This window comes from Ranitomeya imitator, chromosome 3 (genome assembly GCF_032444005.1).
Source record: "Ranitomeya imitator isolate aRanImi1 chromosome 3, aRanImi1.pri, whole genome shotgun sequence".
Classification (NCBI taxonomy): Eukaryota; Metazoa; Chordata; class Amphibia; order Anura; family Dendrobatidae; genus Ranitomeya; species Ranitomeya imitator.
The window spans coordinates 274,874,064-274,893,449 of NC_091284.1; the positions used below are offsets into that span (position 1 = coordinate 274,874,064).

At 42.4% G+C, this 19,386-nt stretch overlaps 1 protein-coding gene across 1 annotated transcript in view; it reads right to left on the reverse strand.

Moving 5' to 3' along the window:
- Window positions 1–11,658: 11,658 nt before the first annotated feature.
- Window positions 11,659–19,386, reverse strand: part of PKP1 (plakophilin 1) — a 184,789-nt gene continuing 177,061 nt past the window's right edge. Inside the window, exons 13-14 of the mRNA XM_069756477.1 lie at window positions 15,199–15,300; window positions 11,659–15,066 (exon numbers count right to left, since the gene is read on the reverse strand). Of these exons, the coding sequence (XP_069612578.1) occupies window positions 15,226–15,300 (75 nt within the window). The 3' untranslated portion in view covers window positions 11,659–15,066; window positions 15,199–15,225. The remainder of the gene's footprint in view (window positions 15,067–15,198; window positions 15,301–19,386) is intronic.

Consider the following 19,386-nt stretch of genomic DNA (forward strand, 5'->3'; position numbering starts at 1 on the left):
CCTCTGGCACTGGACTGCTTGACTATGTGCATGGCATTATGAAGTCTAAAGACTACCAACAAATTTTGCAGCATAATGTAGCGCCCAGTGTGACCCAAAACACATTTCAAAAAGCACTAGAAAATGGTTTGAGAGAAAGCACTGGAGACTTCTTAGGTGGCCAGCAATGAGTTCAGGCCTGAATCCCATAGAACACCTGTGGAGAGATCTAAAAATGGCAGTTTGGAGAAGGCACCCTTCAAATATCAGGGACCTGGAGCAGTTTGCCAAAGAAGAATGGTCTAAAATTCCAGCAGAGCATTGTAAGAAACTCATTGATGGTTACCGGGTTGGTCGCAGTTATTTTGGCTAAAGGTTGTGCAACCAAGTATTAGGCTGAGGGTGCCAATACTTTTGTCTGGCCCATTTTTGGAGTTATGTGTGAAATGATCAATGTTTTGCTTTTTGCTTCATTCTCTTTTGTGTTTTTTCATTTAAGACAAATTAAATGAAGAAAATACCAAAGAATTTGTGTTTGCAATCATTTTCAGGAAGAAACTGAGTATTATCTGACAGAATTGCAGGGGTGTCAATACTTTTGGCCACAACTGTAGAAGAAAATAAACTTAGGCACTTAACTTATGCAGAGTTTGTTTGTGATTTAATGTAGTCATCAAATTAAACATTTCGGCCACAATGGACGGCCTTCTTCAGTAACTACATAAGAAAAATATATATATAAACATACATACAAATATAAACAATCCATTGGTTTCCCAACACCACTAGTGTACAAACAGTGATAAATAAAACATAAACATAAATAAAGTATATACAAGACCAGGAAAAAAATAGGCCATTAAATGTATCTGATCAAGAAAAAATTGGCAGCAGGGAAACAGAGTATATTGCTCATGAAAAATGGAAATGAAAAATAGTGCCAGGAGCTATTAGGAGCAAACAATCAAAGCCTATTGAGCATACACAAAATTAACGTATAAGTGTAATAGAGTGCAGGGTTGAGAATGTCACCACGGAACAGACAGACCAACTGTTGAGGGGAATTTATTAACAGGAGTAAGATTCTCCTCACAGGGAGTAAACAGGGGGTTAATAGAGATAAATCAAACAGTAAACAGTTAAAGGGACTCTGTCACCTGAATTCGGAGGGAACAATCTTCAGCCATAGAGGCGGGGTTTTCTGGTGTTTGATTCACCCTTTCCTTACCCGCTGGCTGCATGCTGGCCGCAATATTGGATTGAAGTTCATTCTCTGTCCTCCGTAGTACACGCCTGCACAGCTGTCCTATGAGTGAGACACTTCTCTATCCAGCATCTGCTCCTGACTCACTTTGCTTACATAGATATCATGGATAAGATGTGTGGTTATTATACCTCTTTATATGTATAGCTCTGAGAGCAGGCTGGTGGTCATATATTGCTCACCCATCTATGTATTTCTACCGCTGGGGTTACTCATATATGTACTGTTGGGTACTGGAAGTAGATGATGTTATTGTTTGAGTACCCTCGTACCTTGGACAGCCTGTCACTGCCTATATGTGTCATCGCATAAATTACCTGTCCAGTAATTTTGGATTTTATTGTGTGTATCTATTTGTATATTTTTGTATTATGTGCTAATAAAGCTTTGTACTATTTTTCTAATTAGTTTATTTCCATGGTATTCTTTACTATTTATTTATATTTATTATTTGTAGTTGGGAATTGTAACTCTTCTTTGTTTCTTATGGTTATTACACACACTGAGCAGTTTACTTCTCACACTCAGGGGTCCTGGCTTGTCACTGCGGTCACCGGGGCTGCGCGCTCAGGTCACTGTCAGGGGATATGTCTTCTCTGATTACGGAGGCTTCCAAGTCCACACTCTCACATGCAGCCTTCACTACGGCTGGTATCTCAGCCTCAGTGCCCTCTCGGGGAGCACTCTCTCATGGGGAGCGCGGCGCTGCAGCCTGCTCTCTCTCTGGTGCGCTGTCCCCTCTGTCTCGCACGCTCTGCTCTCCCGCTCTTTTCTGAGCACACCCCTCTCTCTTCCTCTCTGCCCCCAGCAGTCACATGATCCCCTCTGTCCAGGGCAGACAATCCTCCCCCCAACAACCCAGCTGTCCGACTAAGTGGTTCCAGGTAAGGAGCAGGGAAAGCAACCTCCTTACATAAGAGTGACCTACCAAATACTTATCAGATAGGGATGAAAGAGTAGGTGAACGCGTTTATATATCATCGGCACAGTAGCTGTTAATGGTGAAGGATACACAGTGATAAGTGCTGGTGTAATACGTTGAACAAATAAAGCTGCAGCCATGTTCAAAATCAGTAACATACCAAAAGAGTCTGTCTAAAGTAGAAATGTCCGGACCGGTGTAACCGGTAACTAATGGAAGCCTGCAACGTAATGTAAGTAATCAGGTGAAGTGTCCTGTTCTCCTGTGCTTCAGAAATATGATGGTGATATAGTGAACTTACCCGGGAAGGACAGCGTGCCGGCGTGACTGGCAGAGACGCGGTATCCACATCTAGTCAGCTGTTAGAGGGAGGAAGTGTCTCACATAAAATCCCTATGGGCGGGACTATGAAGTGGGGCTTGTAATCGCTCTGTGAGCCGTGCAGGACAGGAAGGATGTGACGCAGCCGGAAGTGCTCATCTATGCATTCCAAGTACTATAGCTTGCATTCCAGCGGCCATATTGGGAGCGTCACAGTAATTCTAAAGCTCCTGGAACAGAGTGAAGAACCCGTGATGGTACAAAATGCTGACGGATGAAGATTGTGGTGAAGTGTGGGGAGGAATATCTAGTGTAGAAGGCAGGAATTACTGTAAGGATCCTGTGAGGGGGTGAACACAGGAAGAATCAATATAGGCGCTCAGCAAAGAAGGACATGCACTGTGTGCAGAATTATTATGCAAGTTGCATTTTGATCACATGATACTTTTTATACATGTCCTCCTCCAAGCTGTTCAGGCTTGAGAACCAACTACCAATTAAGTAAATCAGGTGATGTGCATCTCTGTAATGAGGAGGGGTGTTGTCTAATAACATCAAAACCCTATATAAGGTGTGCTTAATTACTAGGCAACTTCCTTTCCTTTGGCAAAATGGGTCAGAAGAGAGATTTGACGGGCTCTGAAAAGTCCAAACTTGTGGGATGTCTTGCAGAGGGATGCGGCAGTCTTGAAATTGCCAAACTTTTGAAGAGTGATCACCGAACATTCAAGCGTTTCCTGGCAAATAGCCAACAGGGTCGCAAGAAGCGTGTTGGGTAAAAAAGGCGCAAAATAACTGCCCATGAATTAAGGAAAATCAAGCGTGAAGCTGCCAAGATGCCATTTGCCACCAGTTTTGCCGTATTTCAGAGCTGCAATGTAACTGGAGTAACAAAAAGCACAAGGTGTGTGACACTCAGGGACATGGCCAAGGTAAGGAAAGCTGATAAAACAACCACCTTTGAACAAGAAACATAAGATAAAACGTCAAGACTGGGCCAAGAAATATCTTAAAACTGACTTGTCAAAGGTTTTATGGACTGATGAAATGAGAGTGACTCTTGATAGGCCAGATGGATGGGCCAGAGGCTGGATCAGTAAAGGGCAGAGAGCTCCACTCCGACTCAGACGCAGCAAGGTGGAGGTGGGGTAATGGTATGGGCTAGTATCATCAAAGATGAACTTGTGGGACCTTTTCGGGTTGAGGATGGAGTAAAGCTCAACTCCCAGACCTACTGCCAGTTTCTGGAAGACAACTTCTTCAAGCAGTGGCAAGGAAGAAGTCGGTATCGTTCAAGAAAAACATGATTTTCATTCAGGACAATGCTCCATCACATGTTTCCAACTACTCCACAGTGTGGCTGGCCAGTAAAGGTCTCAAAGAAAAAAAATAATGACATGGCTCCCTTGTTCACTTGATCTGAACCCCATAGAGAACCTGTAGTCCCTCATAAAATGTGAGATCTACAGGGAGGGAAAACAGTACACCTCTCGGAACAATGTCTGGGTGGCTGTGGTGGCTGCTGCACGCAATGTTGATCGTAAACAGATCAAGCAACTGACAGAATCTATGGATGAAGGCTGTTGAGTGTCATCATAAAGAAAGGTGACTATATTGGTCACAAATTTTGGGGGGTTTTGTTTTTGCATGTCAGAAATGTTTGTTTCTAAATTTTGTGCAGTTTTATTGGTTTACCTGGTGAAAATAAACAAGTGAGATGGGAATTTATGTGGTTTTTATTAAGTTGCCTAATAATTCTGCACAGTAATAGTTACCTGCACAAACAGATATCCTCCTAAGATAGCCAAATCTAAAAAAAAAAACACCCCAACTTCCAAAAATATTAAGCTTTGATATTTATGAGTCTTTTGGGTTGATTGAGAACATAATTGTTGATCAACAATAGAAATAATCCTCTAAAATACAACTTGCCTAATAATTCTGCACACAGTGTATATATCAATTTCATATACAACATGCCCGTCCATTGTGGCCGAAACGTTTAATTTGCTGACTACATTAAATCACAAACAAACTCTGCATAAGTTGAGTGCCTCAGTTTATCTTCTTCTACAAAAGTCCTTGTGTCATGACGCTGTGGATGGTTTCTGCGCCCTGATTGGCTGCCGGAATCAAAACACAAAGTTAAGGGCATAAAAAATGAGCGCGCCACTCCTCTAACCTCTCCACACCCCCTCCCCTCATCAAACACGTCCCTTTGTACACACCGCTCATCATACAGTATCACTATCCTAGCCAAAGTAATAACAAAAGCATTAGTGGAAAAGCGTTAATTTACTAAATGGTGACCGAATTTTGCCAACTTTGAGTAAAAATGCCTGGGAAACCAAAAACTAATCTGAATGTGCTACATTTGTGCCAAATTTGAGATTGGTAAACGTTTTCCGAACATGTTCGCTCATCTCTAGTCCCTTCAAATCAGGACAGTCCCGCTGAATCTGGACGGTTGGGAGCTATGATGTTGTCTTTAACCCCTTCATGACCCAGCCTATTTTGACCTTAATGACCTGGCTGTTTTTTGCAATTTTGACCAATGTCCCTTTATGAGGTAATAACTCAGGAACGCTTCAACGGATCCCAGCAGTTCTGAGTTTGTTTTTTCGTGACATATTGGGCTTCATGGGAGTGGTAAACTTAGGTCGATAATTTTTGCGTTTATTTGTGAAAAAAATGGAAATTTGGCGAAAATTTTGAAAATTTCGCAATTTTCAAATTTTTAATTTTTATTCTGTTAAACGAGAGAGTTATGTGACACAAAATAGTTAATAAATAACATTACCCACATGTCTACTTTACATCAGCACAATTTTGGAAACAAAATTTTTTTGCTAGGAAGTTTTAAAGGTTAAAATTTGACCAGCGATTTCTCATTTTTTCAACGAAATTTACAAAACCATTTTTTTTAGGCACCACCTCACATTTGAAGTCAGTTTGAGGGGTCAATATGGCTGAAAATACCCAAAAGTGACACCATTCTAAAAACTGCACCCCTCAAGGTGCTCAAAACCACATTCAAAATTTTAATTAACCCTTCAGGTCCTTCACAGCAGCAGAAGCAACATGGAAGGAAAAAATGAATATTTATCTTTTTAATCACAAAAATGATCTTATAGCAACAATTTTTTTAGTTTCCCAAGGGTAAAAACAGAAACTGTACCACAAAAGTTATTGCACAATTTGTCCTGAGTACGCCGATACCCCAAATGTGGGGGGGGGGGGGGAACCACTGTTTGGGCGCATGACAGGGCTCAGAAGGGAAGGAGCGCCATTTGACTTTTTCAATGAAAAATTGGCTCCAATCTTTAGCGGACACCATGTCGCGTTTGGAGAGTCCCTGTGTGCCTAAACATTGGAGCTTCCCCATAAGTGACCCCATTTTTGAAACTAGACCCCCCCAAGGAGCTTATCTAGATGCATAGTGAGCACTTTGAACCCCCAGGTGCTTCACAAATTGATCCGTAAAAATGAAAAAGTACTTTTTTTCACAAAAAATTTCTTTTAGCCTCAATTTTTTCATTTTCACATGGGCAACAGGATAAAATGGATCCTAAAATGCGTTGGGCAATTTCTTCTGAGTACACCGATACCTCATATGTGGTCACAAACCACTGTTTGTGCACACGGCAAGGCTCGGAAGGGAAGGAGCGTCATTTAACTTTTGAATGAAAAATTAGCTCCAATCGTTAGTGGACACCATGTCGCGTTTGAAGAGACCCTGTGTACCTAAAGATTGGAGCTCCCCCACAAGTGACCCCATTTTGGAAACTAGACCCCCTAAGGAACTTATCTAGATGCATAGTGAAGCACTTTGAACCCCCAGGTGCTTCACAAATTGATCTGTAAAAATGTAAAAGTACTTTTTTTTCACATAAAATTTCTTTTAGCCACAATTTGTTCATTTCCACATGGGCGACAGGATAAAATGGATCCTAAAATTTTTTGGGCAATTTCTCCTGAGTACACTGATACCTCACATGTGGGGGTAAACCACTGTTTGGGCACACGGCAGGGCTCGGAAGGGAAGGAGCGCCATTTGACTTTTTGAATGAAAAATTAGCTCCAATCGTTAGCGGACACCATGTCGCGTTTGGAGAGCCCCTGTGTACCTAAACATTGGAGCTCCCCCACATGTGATTGCATTTTGGAAACTAGACCTCCCATGAAACTAATCTAGATGTGCGGTGACCACTTTAATCCCCCAAGTGCTTCACAGAAGTTTATAACGCAGAGTCGGGAAAATAAAAAATCTTTTTTCTTTCCTCAAAAATTATTATTTAGCCTGCAATTTTTTATTTTCACAAGAGTAACAGGAGAAATTGGTCCCCAAAATTTGTTGTCCAGTTTGTCCTGAGTACGCTGATACCCCATATGTGGGGCGGAACCACTGTTTGGCCACACGTCGGGGCTTGGAAAGGAAGTAGTGACATTTTGAAATGCAGACTTTGATGGAATGGTCTGCGGGCTTCATGTTACGTTTGCAGAGACCCTGATGTGCCTAAGCAGTAGAAACCCCCACAGGTGCCCCCATTTTGGAAACTAGACCCCACAAGGAACCTATCTAGATGTGTGGTGAGCACTTTGAACCCCCAAGTGCTTCACGGAAGTTTATAACGCAGAGCCATTAAAATAAAAAATCATTTTTCTTTCCTCAAAAATTATATTTTAACAAGCATTTTTTTATTTTCACAAGGGTAACAGGAGATATTGGACCCCAATAGTTGTTGACCAGTTTGTCCTGAGTACGCTGATATCCCATATGTGGGGGTAAACAACTGTTTGGGCACACGTCGGGGCTCGGAAGGGAAGTAGTGATGTTTTGAAATGCAGACTTTGATGGAATGGTCTGCAGGCATCACGTTGCATTTGAAGAGCCCCTGATGTGCCTAAACAGTAGAAACCCCCCACAAGTGACCCCGTTTTGGAAACTAGACCCCCCCAAAGAACTTATCTAGATGTGTGGGGAGCACTTTGAACCCCCAAGTGCTTCACAGAAGTTTATAACGCAGAGCCGTGAAAATAAAAAATCATTTTTCTTTCCTCAAAAATTATGTTTTAGCAAGCAATTTTTTATTTTTGCAAAGGTAACAGGAGAAATTGGACCCGAATAGTTGTTGCCCAATTTGCCCTGAGTACGCTGGTACCCCATATGTGGGGGTAAACCATTGTTTGGGTGCACGTCAGGGCTCGGAAGGGAGGGAGCACCATTTGACTTTTTGAATGCAAGATTGGCTGGAATCAATGGTGGCGCCATGTTGCATTGGAGACCCCTGATGCGCCTAAACAGTGGAAACCCCTCAATTCTAACTCCAACACTAACCCCAACACACCCCTAACCCTAATCCCAACCCTAACCCCAACACACCCTTAACCCTAATCCCAACTGTAGCCATAACCCTAGTCACAACCCTAACCCCAACACACCCCTAACCACAACCATAACCCCAACCCACCTGTAACCCCAATCCCAACCCTAACCCTAATCCCAACCCTAACCCCAATCCCAATGTCATGATCCAGTTCTGAGATTATGTTCAGCTCTCTTGTCTCTGGACTGGTCATGTGGGAGTTAATCCTCTCTGCCTCACCCTGGAGCTGGCTGTGCTATTTAAGTCCTCTGCAGCCTGGGGGCCAGTGTCAGCTATAGTTCATGCTACACTGTTTGAGCTCCTGACCTGATCCGTTATAGTGTTCCTGTTTGCCTCTGACTGCCTGCACCCGTTTATGACTTGTTCTGACCTTTGGCCTGTACCCCGACTCCGTCTCCGTCTCACGTTTTGGTTACCACGTTCCCGGTAGGTTCTGACGTCTTGCTTGTCCCCGACGATTCTCTGCTCGCCCCTTCTGTACCACGCCGCTATCTCCGTGTATGACCTTGGCTTGTTTCATGTCCCTTTCATTACCTGTGACACCTGTGTTGTTGCTCAGTTTTGCTGCGCTGTGTGTGCAGCCTCCTTTCCTTAGCCAGCACCCCCTGGTGGAGGTTGCTCTATATTGCACTGCAGCAGCACATTACACCCAACACACCCCTAGCCATAACCCTAACCACAAGCCTAATCTTAACCCTATTTCCAACCCTAACCACAACTTTAACCCCAACACACCCCTAACCTTAACCATAACCCTAACCACAAGCCTAATCTTAACCCTATTTCCAACCCTAGCCCTAGTTCCAATCCTAACTCTAATTCCAACCCTAACCCTAAGGCTATGTGCCCACGTTGCAGATTCATGTGAGATTTTTCCGCACGATTTTTGAAAAATCCGCAGGTAAAAGGCACTGGGTTTTATCTGCGGATTTACAGCGGATTTCCAGTGTTTTTTTGTGCGGATTTCACCTGCGGATTCCTATTAAGGAACAGGTGTAAAACGCTGCAGAATCCGCCCAAAGAATTGACATGCTGCGGAAAATACAACGCAGCGTTTCCGCGCTGTATTTTCCGCACCATGGGCACAGCGGATTTGGTTTTCCATAGGTTTACATGGTACTGTAAACCTGATGGAAAACTGCTACGAATCCGCAGCTGCCAATCCGCTGCGGATCTGCGGCCAATCCGCTGCGGATCTGCAGCCAAATCCGCCCTGTGTGCACATAGTCTAATTCTAACCCTAACCCTAGTTCTAACCCTAGCCCTAGCCCTAACCCTAGCCCTAACCCTAGCCCTAACCCTAACCCTAGTTCTAACCCTAACCCTAGTGGAAAAAAAAAATATATATTTTCTTTATTTTATTATTGTCCCTACCTATGGGGGTGATAAAGGAAGGGGGGTTCATTTACTTTTTTTTGTTTTCATCACTGTAATAGGTTATATCACAGTGATCAAAATGTACCTGGAACCGGGAGGCTCGGTAGGTATGAGGGGAGGAGATTAGAGCACGGGGGGGGGGGGATCGGAGCACGGGGGTGGGATCGGAGCACGGAGGTAGCTGACAGGAGGAAGGGGAAGCAGACAAGACTATGGAGGGGAGCGGCGCACAGGACGGATGACTGGGGAGGAGATCGGTGGTGGTGGGGGGCAGATCAGGGTTTCCAGCCATGGCCGATGATATTGCAGCATCGGCCATGGCTGGATTGTAATATTTCACCAGTTTTCATAGGTGAAATATTACAAATCGCTCTGATTGGCAGTTTCACTTTCAACAGCCAATCAAAGCGATCGTAGCCATGGGGGGGTGAAGCCACCCCCCCCTGGGCTGAAGTACCACTCCCCCTGTCCCTGCAGATCGGGTGAAATTGGAGTTAACCCTTTCACCCGATCTGCAGGGACGCAATCCCTCCATGATGCCACATAGGCGTCACAGATCGGATTGGCACCGACTTTCATGACGCCTACGTGGCATCACAGGTCGGGAAGGGGTTAAGCCCTGTCCACGTATTGATAAACCTGCCTCAAAGCAGCGTTAAGCCCTTTTAGTGGCTGAGAGAAACTTTCATTGCACCTTCTTTATACCTTGGTCCCCTGTAGAAATAAAAGAATCCAAAGTTAAAAGTTCAGCTTTTGTACCGGACAGTTAGTGCCCGGTCCTAAACCCCAAACACTGACTTCTCTTGATAGTCTGTTGCAATGTTCGGAGATCTGGTGGAAGTCGGTTGCAGAGAGAGAGATAACTTTACAACCAAAAGTTTGGGTTCCCATTGTTTTTAATGGGGTTCTGGTTCTGGTTCAGGTATAAAGTTTGGGTCGGGTACCAGAACCCGATCTTCCAAGCGTCTGCTCATCCCTAGTCCTCGGCATTAAGAGGAATATCCATGTTCTTGTACTGCACCTCTAGCATTTTTTCACTGCAGATGGACCTGTCACACAGTGCAGGGATTTCACTGTGTGCCAAGAGCCATTCTGGAACTAATGATCACTTTCTGTTTGCACGAGGACAACACTCATGAAAATTGCAGGCTGCAGTCAGCCGGTCACTGCCACTAACTGAAGCCTCTTTTAGGCAGTGAGCACTTGTAAGGGGTTGTAATATATGTGTCACCTTTTCCCCAACCTTTTTCAGTATATTTGCCATACTGCTATGATGTGTATGTTTAGTGTATTCCTTGTAAGATGTCTTATGTAAAATGTGTATAATATGCATGTTATATTTAGGGAAAGTGTATTACCCAGGGTCAGCCACTAGATGGGGCACAATGTAAAAGGGGAGCATTGCATCAGATGGGCCACTAGATGGGGAATTGTAGTACATAGTAAATAGTTAAACATAGGAGGGGCACGTTGGATAAGACAGGAGAGACTTCCTAATAGTTCTCAGTCGGGGCGAGGGCGCCCATTAGCTCAGCAGAGCTGGCTAGCCCTGGACAACACCGTGCCACGCAACCTTAATAAGGCACAGAACCCAGCAGATATTCGGGACCTGGATTGTCTCAGGAGGGTGTAACAGCAGCAATGCTGGCAGTGCAGTTAAGTGGGCCCGCAGTTGCTAGTGGAAGAAAGCTAAGCAGTACGGGCAGGTCGCTCATCATGTGGCAGATGATTGCGTGGGCTGATGCACTCAGAGCTGAGGCGAAGCAGCTGTTGAGGGAACCCCCACACAAGGCAAGAAATCTGGACAGAGAGGACGCTGAGGGATCGAATGGTACGGTCCGTCCCGAAAGCGAGCTTAGCGATAGAAAGAGAAAGAAAGGGACAGAAGAGGAGATAATTGCTGTATACCCTGATGATGATAATACTGTGAAGAATATACTCATGCTGTGCACAAGCCCTAGTAAAGAAGTTCTTGTTAAAGTTGGAATGGACTGTGACTCTGTTTACTCCAAAGTGGTTCCAGAGGACCTCGTGAAACGTGCTGAGGTCCGTGATGGAGCTGAAGAAGATGCTGCAGGTATCCTGTGTGATGGGCAGCGTGCTTATGTGATGGGAGGTCAGGGCACACTGTTGAAGATGCTGGTGGCCATGACTACTGCCCTGGCCGTCCCTCACACACTCTCCTCTGTAGTGAAGGAAAGCACTGGTGTTTTACTGAGCAGCATAGGAAAAAGCATATGCGGTGGAGAATAAAGCCACGTAGATGTGATCCACAGCAAGTTCATTATTGCTATAGATTCCATATAAAAATCTGCTGATTATCTGGATTCTACTTCAGGCTTCACTACAAATGTATCTGTACACTCACAGGTCAATATGAGATGAAGAAGTTGAAATAAAAAAACACCTTTTATATGATTTTTTTTCTAATTTTAGCTTACATAAATCATTGTTTATTTCAAAAAAGCAAAGTACATATACTTTCTATAATGTGTATGTCACTGAGCCATAGATTGCTTGCAGTCATTTAAACATTTTTTATTATTAAAAATAGCAAATACTGATACTTTTTGGTTGTTCATTTAAAGAGTAATTGTCATTTTAAATTTCTTTCTCCTCCTTGTGTTAATTTTCTTTCCTCTCCTAGATTGAGCTTTTCCCCTTAATTCATTGTTAAAATCTGTATTTAGTAAAGAAACAGATATTTCTCTGCAAGTTCTTCTGAAACGTTCAGTTACAGTTTTCCATAGAACTTTAGGAGCACCAACTGTCATCTATATCTGTAATGGGAAAAGTCTGTATTCACTTAATACTGATTTTCTCATGATTTGAGAATTTTAGGAATGAAAAATTAGTTCAGGAGGAAAAATATTTCCTATATTCGACATATTGTAGTATGTTATAGTCGAGGGGTTCAAGAGAGGCCTGGATGTCTTCCTGGAGCAGAACAATATTGTATCATACAATTATTAAGTTCTGTAGAAGGACGTAGAGCTGGGGATTTATTATGATGGAATATAGGCTGAGCTGGATGGACAAATGTCTTTTTTCGGCCTTACTAACTATGTTACTATGTTTATTGTAAGGTTTCTTATTTTTTCCTGGTAAAAAAAATGTAAATGACAGCTACTCTTTCATGGATGTTTTTTTGAACTTTTCATTAAATTGTAAAACTTTTCCCAAAACCGATATAAGAAACATATGAAAACAAATTATAGAAACAAAAAAAGCTTGGTTATACATGTTTTAACACCATTACAAAAGCTGTTATGAAATTATACTGCAAAGCTTAAAGATTAACTAAAACTTCTTTTTACTTAATTGTTGAACAGTCTTAGTAAAATTAAGAATCTTTCGATAAACTCAATTACTATGTTTTACCTTAGTCTAGCTTTAACCCGATGCTGAAAGTGTTGACTTGTCTGTCTACTTCATTCTGCCTTAGGCTACTTTCACACTGGCGTTTTTTGCAATACGTCGCAATGCGTCGTTTATGGGAAAAAAACGCATCCTGCAAAGTTGTTTGCAGGATGCGTTTTTGCCCCATAGATTAACATTAGCGACGCATTGCGACGCATTGACACACGTTGCAACCGTCGTGCGACGGTTGCGCCGTCTTGTGGTGGACCGCCGGGAGCAAAAAACTTTACATGTAACGTTTTTTGCTTCCGACGGACCGCCTTTTCCGACCGCGCATGCGCGTCCGGAACTCCGCCCCCACCTCCCCGCACCTTACAATGGGGCAGCGGATGCACAGGAAAAATGCATCCGCTGCCTCCGTTGTGCCTCCGTTTCACTGCTAGCGTCGGAACCTCGGCCCGACGCACTGCGACAGGCCGAGTCTGACGCTAGTGTGAAAGTAGCCTTAGTGGTTGATTTCAACTGCAGGTCTAGCTCTGTACAGAACAAACAGAAGGATGTCTTCTGTTCCCCACACCCATGTTCTAATATCATGAGCATGGGGGAGGGGAGCAGAGAAGATCACCCTCTGGAGTAGATATCTTTGATCTGCAGTTCCATTTAGCTACTATGCCGGGATGACCTAGGCAGACAAGCCAGCACTTTCAGTTTGGTGTTCAAGCTAGAAGAAAGTAACACAAGGTAATGGAGTATAACACAAAAATGCATAGCTTTACAAAAGCTGATCGATAATTTAAAACAAAGTTTAGTGACTCCTTAAGATATAAAATATTTTTGAACTGCAGAACCATGACAGTCAGCTATTGTCATAGCTCAGGTTGATCATGTAGGATAATCAACCTCAAACTGAGCAGAATAGTGCAAAATAGCTAAGATGAGAACAGTATATTGAAACATTTTTAAAGGAAATGTCTCATCAATAAATGACCAATTGTTTAGATCAGATTTTGTATTACATGTATTTTTTTTAACTTTTCTTGCATTTTTTTGTTCATATCAAGAGGTGTATTTTTAAAAAAATAAATAAATAATTCTAAAATTTTCACACTGGCCACTCAAGTTGTTTTAGACTCATATTCCTTGACCTTTTAGGAAGAGTCTTGCTAAGGTCACATATAAAAGCGTATAAAAAAAATAAAAAATTAGTCCTCTTTTCATCCAGGGGAGTGGGATGATTTTTTCTTTACATGTCATCCGTGTGCATTCCATTTTTATTCAGCAGCTATTAATCGTTTACGGGACCATTTAGTTTCCCATCTTACAGAAGTGTAATGTATCCTTAAAAATCAGATGTTATACTGATGGTCTGTATGGCATCCGATTTCTTTTTCACACCCACCCAATTTCGGAGTCTTTATAGCAGAATGCTGCAATTTTTTTACTCACACCAAATACAGCTGAGAAAAAGGACTCAGATCTGCACTGCCTCGTTGAATAACATTGGTCCGAGTGTAATAACTTTTTCTATCGGATTGCACTTGTCCGATTTATACGGTGGCATGAGTGAACCCTAAAAAGCAGGAATACCATAAGAGCGTATTTGGACAGCCATTTCTTGCACATAAGAGATAGTTTCATCAGTGATTTTGTTCTCAAGTTTCATCAGTTTTTCTTGGATAATAAAAAAAGTCTCCTTTTTCTATCTAGCAGTCAGTGACCCATAGACTTGTTTTGACAATTTTGGTACAACACCCCAATCAATATTAGACATGTCTCTGCGATTTAATGCCCCCCAAAATGGTCACTTAAGAGCCGGTAGTTTATGCTACGTACGAGTTCTATTTGTGAAAAAACATGCCTAAAACTTGAATATGAAAAACGGATGGCTGAATGAGCCTTAACAGCACCTCTATACCCAGCTGATGACACAAAATCCACCATTCACAATAGGTGGTGTCACCGCTCCCCAACACAGACATTTTTATCCCGATGATTTAATACAAAAGAGTCTTTTTGAATCAGACTATTGCTGCTAATGTACATGTGCATTTCCTGAAACAACTGGAAGTACAAGTGTAAAATAGCCCCAGTGACCAGTGTGAAAATTGCAACATTCATCATTTTTATTTTTAATATAGATTATAATATGAGAAAAAAACATTGCCAAACATTATATTACCAAAAACCTGACTTAAACAATAGTTTTTTTTCCGATGAAACATTCTTTTTTAGCCCAGAAGGTTACAAAGGTTGCACTGAAAATATTCATTTTTGTCAACATAAGTAACTATATAACTATACAAAGCCTAACTTTCATAACTTTCAAAACTCCATTAAAAAGGGGGAACTTGATTGCTTTTTCATTTTGTTTGTTTTTCTTTTACAAATGTGAATTTCTTCCCTCATGCTTTGGTTGGCTCCAGCAGAAAGACAAGTTTGTTGATAAGGAAGAACATCTGAAAACAAATGAAGAACAAATTTTTACAATTTTTTTTTAACCAAGTGCAAAGCATGACACTATGCAGACCTCAAAACAAATTATTTCAGCTATTTTCTGAATGACATTAATCATATTTATTTCTTTTTACCGTCAGTAATGTAGATTGCATTTGACGTTAGAATAATTGGTTCACTGTACTTCGAAGGGTAGAACTTGCTAGGGATCCCATAAGGCTCTTGTCTAGACCTTGCTGTTTAAGAGAATTATGAGAATGAGATAAATAATGAAACTCAACACAACAATAAAAAAGTGCAATAAAAATGTATTAATGGCTTTAGACAGCAAAACCTCCAAACTAATGAATGAAAGCGCACAATAACAAAGAACAACTTTTTAACTCTCCGAACCTCTAGAACATTTTTGCTACTTTTTGGACCTGTATGGTCTACTATTCTCTGGCCTCTTTCCTAAAACTCTCCTGGGGTGTAATGGGTGTAAGACAAGGTAAAATAGTGGCGTGAAAGCAGCTTTATGTCCGATAGTCAAGTACATGCATTAGAAATCATTCCCAGTTAGGGGTATATTCACAACGGCAGCATTTTGGAGACATTCTTGCAAATGACAATCAGATCCATCTGCTTATATAGATCTTGAATAATGGGTGTGTCCTCTTATTTACTGGACCACATACGGACACAAAAAAGGACGTGTGAAGGGGCCTTATATGGTTAAGTAGACCATTTGTACTACTGATAAGGAAACACATGCTCACTTTGCACTGCCTTAATCCTGCAATCCTATCTACTTGCAGGGGGTAGTAGAAACTGGCACCCTCTTCCATATTTTTTGGGGGGAGTAATATATTTTCTCCTTTTGGAACCTTTGCCAAAGCTGGTTGAAAATCTTTTCCTCATGAGCACGAAATATCCCTACACATGCTGGTTGTGATACACAGCTGACATTTTGCTGTAAAAGCAGCAGCCAGAGCTATCTCCAATCACTGCTGTTTAACCAGTTAAAGGGAAACTGTCACCAGAAAGATCGCTGCTAATCTGCAGATATGGGGTTAATTTATAGGTTCATAGTGTTATTATGCTGTCTGGCGCCTGCACGCAGCCAAATGCAGTGGGGAGAAAATGATATCTATTCTCCCTGGCAACATTTGGTATTCAGTCATAGGGGCGGCGATTCAGTCACCGCTCTGAGTAACCGCACTGCCTGCCCTGACTGACAGCCAGCCGCAATGTAGAGCCAGTGACAGTCAGGGCTGGGGCGCTCTGTATTCTCAGTGCGGGTGACTGGACTGGTGCCACCCCTATGACTGATTACCGAATGCTGGCAGGGAAAATAATGATTTTTTCTCCCCGCTGCATTTGGCTACATGCAGGTGCCGGGCAGCATCATAATGCTGTTAATCTTCAGATTAACTCCATATCTCCAGGTTAACAGAATTATTCCTGGTGACAGGTCCCTTTAAATGATGACATCAGTCACTGATATTTGCATTTAAACAGCGAGATCGCGATTGCACGCATACACTGGCTTCTGTCGCTGATGGGCTGTGAAATCCCACCTTCATAGCAGGACGTGATTTTTATCTACACTGTAGAGAATTATTAGGCATATGAGTATTTCAACCATAATTACTTTTAGGCCGGGGTCACAGTTGCGAGCTCAATGCGAGAAACTCATGCAAGTCTCTCACATCAATACCCAGCACTGCCGCCGGCATTCGGTACCGGAGCGTGCGTCTGCATGTATTTCTAAGCTGCTGAATGCTCCAGTCCTGAGTGCTGGCAGCAGTGCTGTCACTTGATGCGTGAGTGTTTCGCAATGAACGCGCAAGGGTGACCCCAGCCTTATACATATTTTCCAACTCCAATCTGCATAAACTCGATTGCTTATTGGACGAAGCAGATCAGGTGATGTGTATTTGTGTAATGAGGGCAGGTGAGGACTAATGAGATCATTCTCCTTTGTCAAGGTGTGCAGATTTATTAGGCAGCTTGTTATTCTCAGGAAAAATGGACCAAAAAAGAGATTTAACTGATTATGAAAAGTAAAAAGCTTGTTAAAAGACATAGTGGAATGCTGCACTCTTGAAATTGCTAAGATATTATGGTGTGAACACAGAAACATCAAACATTTTGTTGCAAATAGTCAACAGGATTGAACAAAAACGTGATGAAAAAATGTAAAAAAGTACATTGACTGCCAAAGATTCAGAAGAATCAAACATGAAGCAGCTATTATCCCCCTGTGCTGTCAAACTCTCGAACTGCAACCACCCTGTAGTTTCCAGAAGTCAAAGGTATTCAGTGCTCAGAGACATGGCCGAGGTAAGGCTAGGTTCACATTGCGTTCAGTGTCTCCATTAAACAGACTACGTTACACCGCGGCATAATGCGGTGTAACGTAGTCCGTTGACAGCGCCATGGAATGCAATGTCGGACGCTAGCGATGCATCCAACATTGAGTGACGGGCCCGAGACGCGGGCTGCAGCGTTTCCGGGTCCGTCACCGCTAGCGCAGATGGAGCTAGCAGATGCTCTATCTGCGCTAGCGCTGTGCAAAGTCGGCACTTGCGTCAGCGCAGTCCGTTTAACATATGCGTTGAACGGACTGCATTAACGCAATGTGAACCTAGCCTAAGGCAGACTGAAACCCCACCACCACTGAACAAGACACAGAAGTTGAATTGTCAAGACTGGGCCAAGAGATACCTGAATACAGATTTTTCAAAGTTTTATGGACTGATGAGATGAGTGACTCATAACCAACCACATGGATGGGCCTGTGACTAGATTAGTAATTGGCACAGACCTCCACTTTGACTCAGACACCAACAAGGTGAGGTGGGTACTGATATGAGCAGTTTTATTCAAGATAAACTAGTTGGACCTTTTTGGGTTGAAGATGGACTCAAAGTAAATTCTCAAATATACTGCTAGATTTTAGAAGACACTTTGTTCAAGCAGTGGAACAGGAAATAGTCTGCATCTTTCAAGAAAACTATGATTTTTATGCAAAACAAAGCTGTTGGCAGTCTGGATGTGTATAGTGGCACTTAAGGTAAAATTAGTATTGTGGGTTTTTGTTAATGATCAGTATTGTAGTATTCGGTCAAAATGCGATGGAAATATGTGGTCTGGTAATGGTGTGGCGTGTGGCGGTGTTTGAACACGAACAGTCTATAATTTTAAGGGTAGGTAATTTTAACATTGAGAGATAGAATATCAAAAATAAAATACAGAAAATCACATTGTATAAATTCTATCAATTTATTTGCATTTTGCAGTGAGAAATAAGTATTTGATCCCCTACCAACCATTAAGGGTATGTGCACATGTAGAAAGATCCTCTGCAGATTTTTCCGCAGCGGATTTGATAAATCCGCATTGGAAAACCGCTGCGTTTTTTCCTGCGGATTTATCACGATTTCTATTGCGGATTCCGCTGCGGTTTTACATCTGCAGTTTTCTATTGGAGCAAGTGTAAAACCGCTGTGGATTCCGCACAAATAATTGACATGCTGCAGAAAATAATCCGCTGCTTTTCCGTGCGTTTTTTTCCGCAGCATGTGCACTGCGGATTTCATTTCCCATAGGTTTACATTGTACTGTAAACTCATGGGAAACTGCTGCAGATCTGCAGAAAAATCTGCAACGTGTGCACATACCCTAAGAGTTTTGGCTTCTACAGACCAGTTAGATGCTCCTAATCAACTCGTTACCTGCAGTAAAGACAGCTGTCTTACATAGTCACCTTTATAAAAGACTCCTGTCCACAGGCTCAATTAATCAGTCAGACTCTAAACTCCACAATATGGGCAAGACCGAAGAGCTTTCTAAGGATGTCAGGGACAAGATCATAGACCTGCACAAAGCTGGAATGGGCCACATAACCATAAGTAAGATGCTGGGTGAGAAGGAGACAACTGGAAAGTGCAATAAATACAAAATGACTGTCAATCGACATCAATCTGGGGCACCATGCAAAATCTCACCTCGTGAGGTATCCTTGATCATGAGGAAGGTGAGAGATCAGCCTAAAACTACACAGTGGGTGGAACTTGTTAATGATCTCAAGGCAACTGGGACCACACTCACCAAGAAAACCATTGCTAACACATTACGCCGTAAAGGTTTAAAATCCTGCAGTGCCTGCAAGGTCCCCTGCTCAAGAAGACACATGTGCAGGCCCATCTGAAGGCCGCCAATGAACACCTGGATGATAATGTGAGTGATTGGGAGAAGGTTCTGTGGTCAGATGAGACAAAAATTGATCTCTTTGGCATTAACTCAACTCGCCGTGTTTGGAGGAAGAGCAATGATGC